Source organism: Ischnura elegans, chromosome 7 (assembly GCF_921293095.1).
Source record: "Ischnura elegans chromosome 7, ioIscEleg1.1, whole genome shotgun sequence".
NCBI classification, from domain to species: domain Eukaryota; kingdom Metazoa; phylum Arthropoda; class Insecta; order Odonata; family Coenagrionidae; genus Ischnura; species Ischnura elegans.
In genome coordinates this window covers 70,901,980-70,916,152 of record NC_060252.1, presented here as the reverse complement: position 1 = coordinate 70,916,152, position 14,173 = coordinate 70,901,980, and the positions used below count along the sequence as shown (strand labels likewise).

The 14,173-nt window shown below is 39.2% G+C and overlaps 1 protein-coding gene across 1 annotated transcript; it reads left to right on the top strand.

Moving 5' to 3' along the window:
* Positions 1 to 2,045: 2,045 nt before the first annotated feature.
* LOC124162232 lies at positions 2,046 to 6,714 on the top strand. Its single transcript, XM_046538693.1, has 2 exons — positions 2,046 to 2,736; positions 5,200 to 6,714. The coding sequence occupies exons 1-2, from the start codon at positions 2,496 to 2,498 to the stop codon at positions 5,391 to 5,393; spliced, it is 435 nt and encodes a 144-aa protein (XP_046394649.1). The 5' UTR covers positions 2,046 to 2,495; the 3' UTR covers positions 5,394 to 6,714.
* Positions 6,715 to 14,173: the final 7,459 nt, after the last annotated feature.

Here is a 14,173-nt window from a genome sequence, read left to right as displayed (position 1 = left end):
TAAAGCTTAGCAGTGACGAATTAGCCCGCAGAAAAATAAATTTGGTAACCGCCCCTTACTTGTCCGATAATTTTCACTCGAGTCAGGATTTAATAATTTCCTTGTCTACTATGTTTTTCCATGAAATAAATCCGGAATGGAAAATGGAGGACGGACGCGGACGCAACCACGCTAGCGAGACAGGCGTCAAACTCCAGAGGCATAAGCCCTATTGGATGGAATGCACTCAGGAAACTCACGTCCTCGCTCACATTTAGCCGTCGAAGTGTTTTCTTTCGGGCTCCGAGGCGACGATTTTTCCCTGGGGATGATGAGATACGTATACTCCATGAAGTAGCTGACAAATATTATCATGTAACGTGGACAAATCTTAAGTAATGATTACATCATCAACCCTTCCTCTCTTTTCCACGTCAAGTTCCAGTCGACATCCCCAATGGATAAAGTTGAGGGAAGCAGGAATAAAAAGTGGGGTAGATTGTGATTTAACTGATATATATGGCGGGGGAACTAGTTTAGAGGTACGATCTTGCACCACAATCTCGCCCGAGCTATCACTCTCGCGGCAATGAAATTTTTTCTCACTAAATGATATCATGTCCGGCGGGTAGCCAACTCCCAGGATACAACGATTGCTCTTGGCTCGTGCTCTCTCCTCTGGTCACAGCTCGCCACTTGTTGCCCGTCACAAGTTATGAGTTCACTCTTAAAACCTTAAAACCTCGGGGTAGGTTAAAGACTACAATTAGAATTTTATTTTCATGAAATATGCTCTATAATGGTCGCGTGGGAGGCTAAATTGAAAATTAGCCACCTAGACTAAGCGACAGCGATTTCTCTGTAACAGTAGGAAATGATTTTTTGGCATTTGGCTACTCGGACTTCCTTGCACGGTAGTTGACTCACATTATATTTATATTTAAATGAATAATTAATTTAAAACACAGGCGTGTGTTTGACGCGGGATCATTCATTTACTTTCCCTGCGCGTAAGCAGATGCATTAGCAAGTTATTGCAGTCTGCAGAAATTATGGAATAGGATGAAGTTAACGTTAGAACACGAAATGCTTTTTGTATAAGAAACAGGTTTCAGTTTAATTTCAATTGTTCACCGATTTCATAAGCTGCAAGCTACATTAGAAGTACAAATTACTAACAAATAAGGGTCTGAGATAATAATTATCCATACCATATATCTTTATGATACGAAATACAACGACATAATCGAGAGATTATTCTCATTATAGAATAATCTTCCAATTTTGTTGTCACATTAAATTATGGTTTCGCGAGTAGTGGGCTCCGTCGTCCTAATGGCGGCGCGGGTTTTTCCGTATCTCCTACCTTCCATCCCTATCCTCTCCCTGGAGGCGTCGTCGGGCTCTCAACCCGGCTCTCAAGAGCGTAAACTTTGCGGGCCCGCCCTGGATACCCGTTATCAATATATAGTTCGAAAGAAGATAATGGTTTGTCTGAATTGCTTGATTACCAAGTGCTACTGGTGTGTACATGATTTTTAATTGATAATTTTTGAACAACAGGCGTTATGTATAAACTATTTTGGCTAATATCTATGTAATATCTATACACGTAAGTATTATTATATTTAATTTACTTCAAAATCGTTAAACCTAACCGCGCCTGACAGCCAAACAGAAAGGAACATTTTAATTTGCCTTTGAAATAATGTTTTTGTATTATTTTGGCGATATTCAGAAGTGTTTGGGTTGTCTTTGCGGATCATTAGAAAACAATTTACCACGAGCTTTTCTGCGCATGCGACCTTGCCCACGGCATTCGTGTTATGCTCAGTTATGTCGCACCACCGCACCAATTCGTGGAGGGAGGAAAAGTAAGTAAATAAGTCTTCCATAAGATCGTGAAAGAATGGTGGTATTTGAAGAGCGCTGGGAACGCGTGCTTATAATCGGTACATCTGTCAAGCTTCTGGAACGCTTCCCCGAATTTATACGCAGTTCGGCAGCCATCGCGGCGTTTGAATCCACACCCATCCATGTCTAGAGCTATATATATGTCGACACGAAAGAGAGAGACATCACAGACCTTCGTGCTCTACGCTCCTGTATCGTTTATTATCACCTATCCGTCATTTTAAACACATCACGTATATACGTTTTGAATTCGCTCGGTGAATTAATCTCTCCGGAATTTTTTTCAGAATTTCGATTTAAAAAGCATCGCCCGCGGCAGTGAAGGATCCTATATTCTCTTCAGACTCTGCCACTTGCCTCTTCCACGTGCCGAATTCCGTGCCGGAACATGCTTTTGAAAGTTAATCCGGAGCAGTACCACGTGGAGTAGACCCTCACCTAGTGATCGCTTTTGCACTCATCGGAGTATTGCACGGCAGAAGTTTTCTTCCAGTTTCACCGCGTATCTATTAATTCTCTGCCAAATAATTTATTGTGTGATCCTTGGGAGTTTGGATCTGTTGTTATCGCCCCCAGCGCATCGCAAACAGCCCAATTCCAAGATGATGCCGCTGGTTCTCATCGTGGTTGTCGCAGCCGCCACGCTGACCTCGACCCCAACCAGCGCTGTTCGCAATGTGGTGCTCCCCTTGGGCTGCAACAAGGAGTACATCCGACAGATGCTCTTGTCTCACTGCGACCGTTACCGGAGGGGTCAAAGGTCTGCACCGAGTGTTGCCGAGGGTGGCGAAGGTGCCCAACAACAGGTGGAGCTGGAGTCATCTTGGGGACAGGGCGTCGAAGGTCAGCACTCACACTTCAGCATGAGGGACTAAAGTGCAGGTCACTCTCTCACTCACTCAGTGGTTCTACTCCCTGAGTAACAATAAATATCAGTGATTTTCTTTCTCTTCGCATGCGAACTAGATAGAAATGGCCAAATCCGAGAACTGAGATAGGACAGATTGGCTTACCATGAAGAGGGCGTTTTTTCATGTTACTTATTTCTACTGTGAAGCCTATTTCCATTTATTTCAAACCGGAAAAATAAGCAGGAGTATCGGATTTAAAATGAAATACATACATGGGTATCTTAGGCTCATAAAAGAGATAATCGATGTTCGAAAATTCTCTTTAACGATAAATTTGAGAGATTGAGCTGATTGGCGTCAATTCAATTTTTGAAATAATGAAGCATAAGCTCATATAGCTTAAAGTTAGATTCTCACTCTTACTACTTGGGTCTTCTGTTATTTTAGATCCTATTTAGGTCCGTCAATAAATTTCTTCCATTTCGAACTGTTCTTTCATCTTCTTATGATGTTCCAATCTTATTTTTATCAGTCGTCACCCGATTCAGCCTAGGTGCGGGAACTATGCCAGAGTTAAGTTTTACCATAATTTTAGCCCAGCATCATCTATGAGCAATACTCACATAATGTGCTATGATGAAGATTCCAGATTAATACTTACTATAGTAGGGTGGTCGAAGAGACTCCCATCCATCTCGTATTCGAATTTAAACAGTTTTTCGTTACTCAAATCCTATTCCGAGGAAATAAACCCATTCTGCCCCTGAAAGCACGTTATTATATTAAAATACTTTTCCCTCCAGCAACATGTTTTTCTTTTGATTTCGTGGCTTTTATAGATATATCGACATTAATGACCGACAGTTAGATGATTCCTTTTTCTTTAGGTCCTATTACTCATTCATTTTGTTTTTCTTTGCCCAGTTTTAGTTTCTTGGCGTCATAAATATTATCTGAAGACCTAATGTCAAATTATCTGAAGACCTAACGTCAAAGTTTAAGTATGCTTGTTTTTACTCGTAAGTAAAAATACATAGGAGGTAATTTTTTCTCCATTCCTTCCCAATAAAGCTGAATAATTACCCTTGAAGTATGTGTTAACAGCATTTATTTGCTGTTCAACATTCCCATTTCATCCTCCCGCTGACTCACTATTGACTGACTGACTTATTAAAGTATTCTACCCCTCAAGGAAGGTTTCCATGAAGCACTGAAGAAGCATTCTTGCAGTTTCCTCCTTCTTCATGTACTTCCCTGTTCAATTCATAGTAAGGCCTACTCCCCTTCATTCTATCTAAAATCTAATTCTCTTCCTTCCTTTCCCTCGTTTACCCTACATTCCACCCTCTAATACTGTTTCCAACATCTCCTCCCCTCTAAGCACCTACTCGGTTCATCCATACCTTCTGCCTTTCCGGATCTCATCTAGAAGCTGCCTCTCTTCACCCAAAATGTCCAGCACTTCGTCATCACTTGTCCTCTTCACCTTCTCCATTCCTCTACACCGAGACTCACTTGGAATGCAAAATTCTTATTGGTATGGTATTTGGAGGAGGCGACCGACAGCTTAGGTCATTTGCGCCATGAAGGAAGGATGGAGAGAAACCCGTCGTTCCACCCGACGGAGTGTTGCGCTTGTAATATCCTCCACACAACATTCCAGCAGGGATCGGGCAGTCTCCGAAAATTTTCTACCATCGCTGGGATTTGAACCCGAGCCCACTGGGTGGGAAGCCAACATTCTCGCCATCACACCAACCCGATCTCCATAAAAAATTCTGATTCTATCCTCAAAATTCCCTCAGCGCTGTCATGAAGAGCTTAGCGGGTACCATTACTGGAACACACCTCATGACTCCCTTGACGTCAGCCGGCTTAATATCCTTGGAGTTGTGTTGCGCAATCCCACAAAATTTTCTGAAAACCATGTCGTTAATGGGCTATTCTGAATGGCTAAATCCGGGGTGAGTTCTTAGTTAGTTGAGAGTAAGAACTTAGGATTGAATGAATGAGTCAATGGGCTCTTCCAGTATGGATATTTACAAAAAGGATGAAGTTCACCATGAAAAACATTTGGGTTAGCCGAGTTTTCGAACCCGATTCTCCCGATATCGAATTTTCGGATTCCGGCTGACCCAAATATTTTTTCGTGGCGAACTTCGTCCTTGTTATATATAAATTTGCACCTGACTGACTGCGCACAAAGTCACTTGTTTCACGCAGTGCTTTACAATTACAGGTAATATGGCGTCTGTAGTTCGGGTTCATGTTGAGACTAACTGCCTTCAAGCTGTGGTAGGAGGGTCGTATCTGAACAGATATGAAAAAAAGCATTTTAGGGAACATGGTTGTAAGGGAATTGGGATCAGGGAAAATGTTCGAGAATCTATCTCTTTACTTGAAATATTCACGGTCTTGGCAGCTAATCGATCTCGTTTTTATTTTTGGCGGGAAGGAATGGAGAATCCCAGCCTGCCTCTGTCGCGCCGACGGCTGTTTCTCGAAACACCGGACGGAGTCGTGCCCCCGGAGGTGCTGGCTCTAGCGGAGTCGGAGGGAGACCTCGAGAGATTCGCGCGGGCGGAGAAAGCCCTGTTCAAGTGCTGTTTCAAAGGCTGCTCCTGGAAGGACTTCGTGGGGGTGTGCTGAACAACGGCAAAGACTCTCTCTGCATGTGGCATTCCGCTGCACGTGCTTTCGAGAGGCTCACGGCTGAATCCCTAATCTGCTGGGCTTCACGACTCATTAATCATCGCTCCTCTGGAGTGGTATTTTGATATGCCTTCGCACGTGACAAGCTGCATGCTATTCCCGGGAAGAGGACACTGAATGCGGAAGCCATGAAGAAATCCTGGAAAGTGATTAGTTAGCAAGGACAGAAATGTGTACAACAATATCCCTAATTACAGGAATATTTTATGTTGTCATTACGCCATCTGTTTTCATTCCCTCTTGGGGTCCTTGGAACTGGTCATGAATTTGCAGTATTTAAAGTGAAAGTTCTTTTGGCATATGTAGTCTCTCTGGCATTTAAGATGCGCAAGGTAATTAATGGAAAACAAGGACTGTGGAAGAAATGCTGTTGCATATTCTTCGACTGTTCAACTAATTTATTTGTCATTATATTAAGCATACTTTTATTATTATTATTGCAATGTTCACCGATTTAGGTAGGTCTACATGGAGCATTTGTGAATAATTCTAACCGTCTCTCTTTGGGATTCTCTCTTCAATTCATAGTAAGTCCTACTTCCTTTCATTCTATCTTTAAATCCTATTCTCTTCCTTGACTCACCAAATAAAATCATATACCCCTAACCCGCTCATCAAGTATTCTAACCTCTGAAACAGATTGTAACGTTCCTTCTCCGCTCAGTTCCCCTTACATTCAAACATTGTCTCATCCTTATCTCATCCCCTTGCCCACCTTGTCTAGCACTTCTTTGTATCTCCTCCGCTCCGTTCTTTCACCTTCTTCATCTCAGACCATTCATTCCACCGCTGTATATACTACTTTGATATGCAGTATTATTTAATTGCCATTCTGGAATAGCAGAGTAAATATTTTGTGTGCTATCTTCAGTGTTGAACTCAAAACAGCGATTTTAAATGTTTCACATTGTACCAAACTGTGAATTGCATGGGTTTAAATACCATAGCATGTGACCATAGTTAGGGAAGGTGATCGCAGAGACTGGTGAAAAGCTAAATAACATGGAAGAGTTGGCATAGGCAATTGCTGAGGAATATCGCTGAACTGATTTTATGAAAATTCAGTGTCCAATCCTCTTTAATTACATACTAAATTTAAATATTTTTATGGGTGGAAGTTTATTTTAGAATAAATTCATGGCCTTACATTTATCGTATTTAAAGCATATGTAGATGTGAACTGATCACAATGCCACTTAAACTAACAGCAAATGGCACTGAAGCCAGATTGCTCAAATAAAAAAACATCCCGGACTCATTTTCTGCTTTTTTCTCTATTTTTACAAAAGCTACGGCTTGAAACATCCATTATGCCAAAGTTACGCTGCATCAAAGTTGGCAATTCATCCAATGAAAATTTTAAAAGTTCTTCAGCCACATATAGTATTTTGCTGGCTTTGGATAGCATTGTGGCTGGCATTGCCTCTGGTTAAGATATCTATACGTAGTTGTGTTAGGGCGGAAATCACACCAAAATATTATAAATATCACTCATCGTTAACAAAATTAAGTTTTAGGAGGAACAGAAATCGTAAAATACATAAATATAATCATGACTTCTTCTCTAAATGATTCATTCATCCCATAAACACTGTTTTACTTACCTGTCTACAGAATTTTATGAAGGTTATGAAGTAATATTTACTTTTTCTTCTTGACAGGAGTCATACGAATATAATCTGGTGCCAGGTTATAGTAATTGCAAAGAAAATTATTTTACTTAAGCCAAAAAATACGTAAATAATGTCTTATTGCGATGTCTGCAACGATTATGTGATGAAATTAGGTTAAAATAATGATTAGTGATACTTAGAGGAAAAAAACAGATAAATTTAGAAATCTTGCTTGAAATCATTGATATTTATACGATTCTTTCATTTTAGGTAAAAAACGCCTTGCTTTTCCTTTCTCATTATTTAAAAAAATTCAGTGCTATTTAAAAATTATACTAGGGGAGATGACATAATAGACATTGTAATAAAGGGAATGGTGGTTTGGTTCCTCTGTCCTCCGCCATTGTCTGACCTCGTAATGGGTGCACCTGTCTTTGAATTTCACTGTCAATTTGCACTCATCGGGAAAGCATAAATTTCATAAAAATCAGCTATATACTTACAGTAAAACCTCCGTATAAGTAACCTGTACATTAGGGTGGGCCGAAAAAAGGTTTTTTTTCCTGATCAAATTTGCCCTGTGCGGGAAAGTTGCGAAATGATATAAGGATCTCGCACACAAAATTTTTTTCAAATCGGATAATATTAACCACTGCCGCCCGAGCTCTAAAGTTTAAAATTTTTCGAAAAATCAGGCTGATTTCAGAATCAAACGGCTATGAAGACGAATTTTATGAAAATATGGGATAATGGATAATAACAAAGAGTGGATACATGTTTATAGCTTATGAAAATGAAATTTGACGTTTTTTTGACAAAATCTATGGTTAAAAAAATGTCTATGAATTAACAACAAAATTAGATTATAGACCACCCGCACAACACCACTCATTTTTGCCTACATTTCTAAAACACCATTTTGGGGGCTAAATTGCAGGTAAAATAATATTTATTTCCATTGAATTTCATTTCTTATCAAATAAGTCATCATATGGTAGTAAATAATCCGACAAAAAGTAATAATAAGGTAAATTATTTGAAATTAACATCGATCATAATGACGAATAACGTACCTGTGGAGCTATTTTCAACAAGAAATTCAGCCAAGGCTTAGAAAAAACAGAACCTGAACACCAAGCATTTCACTAAGTAGCTCTCTGCTAGTTTCGTAAAGAAAATACCCAGAACTCACCACGAGGAAGAGGCTACCATCGAGTTCCACCCGTGTCCCCCAGCCAACCTTCCGAAGGACACGATTGTGAAAGCACATCAATTACTCTGAGAAAATTATTCTATTCTATGATTATTATTATTATCCGTCTCTTATGCACGATAATGCCCATCCATGCCTACGTTCTATACTGCACACGGATTTTTATGCTAACATTATCATTTGTATCATCCTTTCAACTGCTTGAGTATGGCAGGGAAAAGGTACTTCAAATACAGATCTTTCCGTAACAAGGTCTTCCAAGTTTTTGTTTGTCATCCCAGCTACTATTGGTGGTTGATTTACCTCAATTGGTTCACAGTCAACCAAGTCGATTTAATTTTGAGCATCGAAGTTTAGAAAGATTTTGTGCTTTCCCGTTGAATGGACTGAGGGAAGAGTTCTCGGGATCGCCACCGGGTCAGGAACTCCATATCTGCCGAAGTGTTCATTCATAGCCCTGAGGACGATGACCGTGCCGGACATCGAAACGTCGGCAGATATGGAGTTCCTGACCCGGTGGCGATCCTGAGAACTCTTCACTCCATCGAAGGTTAGCTTTGGAAAATTCGAATTTCCTCAATTCCTCCTGCTGAGTTTCTCTCGATTTCAATGTATTTGTGATGGCCATTGCACGAATTTGTCTGCGTTCATCGGCTAACATTGCAAGCGGAATATTCTCTGGGTGAGCAAAATCACATTTCCCTGAATCATAGAGTGGCGGCGTAATTTGATGTCTCTATCTATATATTTCATAAGAAGAATCATGTTCATAATATACTTCAGGACTTCTGTTCAATGTTGTCTCAATTTTATTGAAAACCGCATTGGAGCGTAAACTTCGATAACAAATTTTGCCAGGGTCATCAGTTCTTTTGACGGTTCTGAACGATAGTTCATTGCAACGAAGCAGGCAAACAAACCAATGCAAAGGTCTTCTTAGGGCCATTTCCATACTCCTGATTACTCCAGCATGGCTTCCGGTGTTAACCTCAGTTCCATCGCACACAATTGCTTGGAGTCCATCGATAATGATCATTTCCTCCCCTAGAAAATTCGTTATGGAATCTTAGAGGCCAATAGCTTTGCTGACACATGGGGTGACATGCCATAAGTAGCGTGAACCGGGCTGTTGAACGAGAGTTACATGATCCTCACCTATTGTTTTTCACTTTGATTGACTATAAACGAAAGCAGAGTCTTTCCTCTCGTCGAAGTAAAGAGCTTGCAGTTTAACAGTTCCCACATTCCTCCGAAGAGATGTGCGCAATCTTTCTCTTTCCCTTCTAACTTTGTTCTTGTCAACATAAAGTACATTGACTCCTTGAGTAACCAACCCGATATCTATTAGGTGCGCAGATGCAAGTGCTGCAGAGGTATGGTTTGACATGCAGAATTATTCACACGATGATGCAAATCTTGGCAATTTCAAATTATTTACACTAACCTTTTTCCATGAAATCCTCTCCTTCACTTGTATCACATAACTCTCCGTTCAATGTCATTTCACCACCTGAGTCTTCCGAACAGAAGTCTTATGACAAAATAGGGTGGAACATTCGGGTGTTTTTTTGTTCCTTCTAACCTGCAAAGCCTCGTCTTCCTATTTTTGGTCTCCTGCACATCGATGGCGCCTATCTTCATTTTCCTGCCAATTCTCTGTCCTTAGGGAATTCCCATTCTAAACAAGGCATTTTCGAAAGAATATCACAAACAGAATCAGTCTCACTAAAGCAATTTACATGCCGCAACATCAAAAAGCTGACGTGCGTGACGAAGAAAGTCTTGCTTTAGATCAATGAAAGCATTCTTGTTGACTGATTGAAGAATATTGCGATTATTTCCATGATATTGAAACATTTATCAAACAAGTTGCCTATATCCAACAACTGGGATAGATGATCTATACCAAATGCCTTCAATGGCATAAGCCACTGTCTCCGCGATTCCCGAAAGAGAAATAATGTTATTTTAACTTTCTTCTTCTATGTACCGAGAGTACAAAAACATTTTCATCATCTCTTGATAAGCGGGCAAATCATTACCCATGAAATTTTCGGGTGCAACAAACATCACGCACTTCACTCCACACCTGGTACGCTTTCCCTCTATTCTAACCATTGCGTCAATCCTCCCGTAATCCTTTGGAAGGTTGGCTGGGGGACACGGGTTGAACTCGATGGTAGCCTCTTCCTCGTGGTGAGTTCTGGGTATTTTCTTTACGAAACTAGCAGAGAGCTACTTAGTGAAATGCTTGGTGTTCAGGTTCTGTTTTTTCTAAGCCTTGGCTGAATTTCTTGTTGAAAATAGCTCCACAGGTACGTTATTCGTCATTATGATCGATGTTAATTTCAAATAATTTACCTTATTATTACTTTTTGTCGGATTATTTACTACCATATGATGACTTATTTGATAAGAAATGAAATTCAATGGAAATAAATATTATTTTACCTGCAATTTAGCCCCCAAAATGGTGTTTTAGAAATGTAGGCAAAAATGAGTGGTGTTGTGCGGGTGGTCTATAATCTAATTTTGTTGTTAATTCATAGACATTTTTTTAACCATAGATTTTGTCAAAAAAACGTCAAATTTCATTTTCATAAGCTATAAACATGTATCCACTCTTTGTTATTATCCATTATCCCATATTTTCATAAAATTCGTCTTCATAGCCGTTTGATTCTGAAATCAGCCTGATTTTTCGAAAAATTTTAAACTTTAGAGCTCGGGCGGCAGTGGTTAATATTATCCGATTTGAAAAAAATTTTGTGTGCGAGATCCTTATATCATTTCGCAACTTTCCCGCACAGGGCAAATTTGATCAGGAAAAAAAACCTTTTTGCCCACCCTACTGTACATGTCGTTTTGATAAAAAACTGATGCAATATTCGTAATTCCTTTGAAAATCCCGATTAAAAATAAAACTTAAATCGTTCCGGTCGACCTTTTCAGGCATTAGCGAGAAAATACTGTTATAGAGGTTAAAATCACGTTATTAACATAAAAATGGCATAATAGTCGGCGAAAAGCTGGATAAGGTGTTATCTTAAAACTATAAGGCTTACATTTCATGGTATGTAATATAGTATGTAATAATGTGTATGTAATGTGTGTATGCATATTGTGTAAGTTCCATAAGTTTGGATCAATTGATCTTGACTTACCTTGTGCCTATATGTAAACCTACATAGCCGTTAATGTTTTATTTTGTGTATTTTTGTTTCACCTTATTTTTTATGGTGGACCTCTATAGTTTATTTTGCCATAGCTCTTAAACTGTTCCACCTCTTGTTCATAATCTTCCACTTTCTGTGACTTAGAACATTAGTCTTGAAAAGTATTCAGCTAGGCAATACATGGGTAAATTCCAATCTTCTCTGCTCTTAGAAAGGCGTAGGCATCAAGAGGTGATTTGGTACTTGTACGTACTACCTTGGAAAGTGGAGGTCATAAAAGTAAATAAAAAATATAGAAACTGGATTCATGTGCATTTATTCTTTGACTCACAAATATGACATGGAAAAATATCCGCCTTCGTAAGAGATCATTAGTATAGGTCCGTTCACCCCGAATCACTACCGTGCAGGACGAAGAATCCTTTTCAAGGAGAAGGAAAATAAATGACCTACCCGCTATGATTCAAAGATGGCGATAAATTGCATTAAGTTGGCACTAAAATTTTAAATTTTAACACTAAAATACTTATTATGTACCCAAATCATGTATATTAAAGGAAAAGAACTACCAGAATAAATGCCCAAATTTGCCTCGAGGTAACGCCTGTGTTTTCATCCAATATTTTTTCTGTTTTGGTCCATGTTTGTGGCTAAGACAGCTGATGATATTTTTCTCGAATTAATAGATCTCGGCTAATGAACAACACTGTTACAGAATTAAGGAAGCTTTTTTTAATGATGGCGTTTGAATATCGAAGAAAAAATCGTTGAAAAGGCCTAATTATATCTATGTCGTTTTAACTGCTTCGTAAGTTTAAAGATATCACTTGGCTTTTTCAAGGGTCAAGATAACTCAGTTAAACCTCAAATGATAATGATACCATTAGTTTTCCCCTGAGTTTAAATGAACTGTGGTTTGATAGAAGATAAAATCGAGGCTCATAAAGTTATCGCACAAATTAATGCGATATTCATTCCTTTAGTATTATTTTTATTTTATGAAAATTACATTTCTTTATAAGTTAGCTTCCTTTGTAATTCACTGGTCATGATAAAACCTCTTGAAAAAATTGAATAGTTTTATGGCTACGTCACGAAATATATAACTATCAATGTTTCGATTTTCCTTTATATGTTCAGGTAATCGGACCCACAGAAGATCATTTGACGCCACTAAATACGAGATGAAGCCCAGATTATGAGCCTCTTAAGCTCTGTCTCTGCTGTAGTCTTCGCACGGGAGGACCTCCATCGGATGACTGCATGGAGGACATTAATCATGGACGCAGAGCCTCCGAGAATGGTAAGTTCACACAGTAATTTGGATTGCGCCAAATGTTTTCGAGAAGAGGTATTCGATTACACAGACAGGTGATCCAGTACCTAAATGATAAATGTGTAATCAGGAAAAAATAAATGGGTAAGCGGAGGTATTCATTCATATATCCCTGTTGATTCTTCGAGGTAACCGTGAGCTTCCGTAAAAATGTGCCTCAGGAAGGAAAGTACTCCTACGGGTATGTGTTTGACCGCACGGATATCAGAACTTGCATTTGGAGTATTGTTCTCCAAATGTAAGTTCTTCTATTTGCGTACTTTCCTTTGGAGTGAGGTATGGGCAATGACAGCCGCAGAGAAATCAAGAGTAGAGGCCTTCGAAATGTGGTGATACAGAAGAATAATGAGGATCAAATGGATCAACCAAGTGGAAGTCCTAAGAAGAGGAGGAGAGAAGAGAAGCCTCATGAAAACCTTTATAAGAAGACGGAACAACCTTATAGGCCATATCTTGAGAGACGATGGCCTAATTAAGACAATCGTCGAGGGACAAGTAGATGGTAAGAACGGAAAAGGAAGGCCTCGAACGAAATACATGGAAAAAGAAGGATGTGAAAGATAAGAAATGCGTAGGTGTGAAAATATTATCTCATAAGAGAATTGAGTGTGGAGCTGATTCAAACCAGTCTTAGGAATGTTGACCAGTGATGATGATGACGGTAATCGAGTAGCGTTCGGGATACTATATTTCTTATCTGGGTACTCCAATACCATGTTTACTCGAGTACATTTGGCACTTTCCTATATAATATCAGTAATGCTAAATTTGACTCCTTACAAGTGTGGCATACGTTAAGTTAGACATATTACAGCCACCATTGCATGATACAACTAGATAAGGTAAGCCACCTTGTGCATCCTTGTGACCATCCGGTACTCAGAGTAAGTTTAAACAAGAGCGTTTGAATTTTTTGCGAGTTAATCAAAAGCTGAGGCAAATCTTGAAATATCGTTAATTAGTAAAATACAGGAGCAACACTGCAAAAAGGATAAAAATGTAAACAAAAATCGCTTTATCCATGGACTGATGCTCCAACGCGTGTTCGAAATTAAAACGTTTGTAAAGCTTTCACTCGAAATTAACCAACTCGCCTCTAAAATTGATTGAAAAATTCTTGCAATGGAAAGCTATCCTTATTACAGAATGAAAAGGTGTAGGGGAAGGAGTACGTCGAGTAGTTTCGGGTTTTCAATGTTTTCCTCGTGTGCAGAAGACAAACATTTTTCTCTCTTACCCTTACTCAGAGATTCAGACCATAAATAGGGTAAAACAGAAGACAATCATAAATAGACATTAATTCCAGCTCAAAAGGTTTTGGCAGTTTTCTTCGTTGCACATCGAAAAAAATTGCTGTAAAAATCATCCGTTATACTGAA

What these genes read in the sequence shown, in the direction of transcription:
- LOC124162232 (XM_046538693.1), top strand. Translation starts at nt 2,496, where the DNA reads ATGATGCCGCTGGTTCTCATCGTGGTTGTCGCAGCCGCCACGCTGACC. An exon ending in TTGGGGACAGGGCGTCGAAG is followed by an intron (nt 2,737 to 5,199) that starts GTCAGCACTCAC and finishes TTTGGCGGGAAG; the next exon opens with GAATGGAGAATCCCAGCCTG.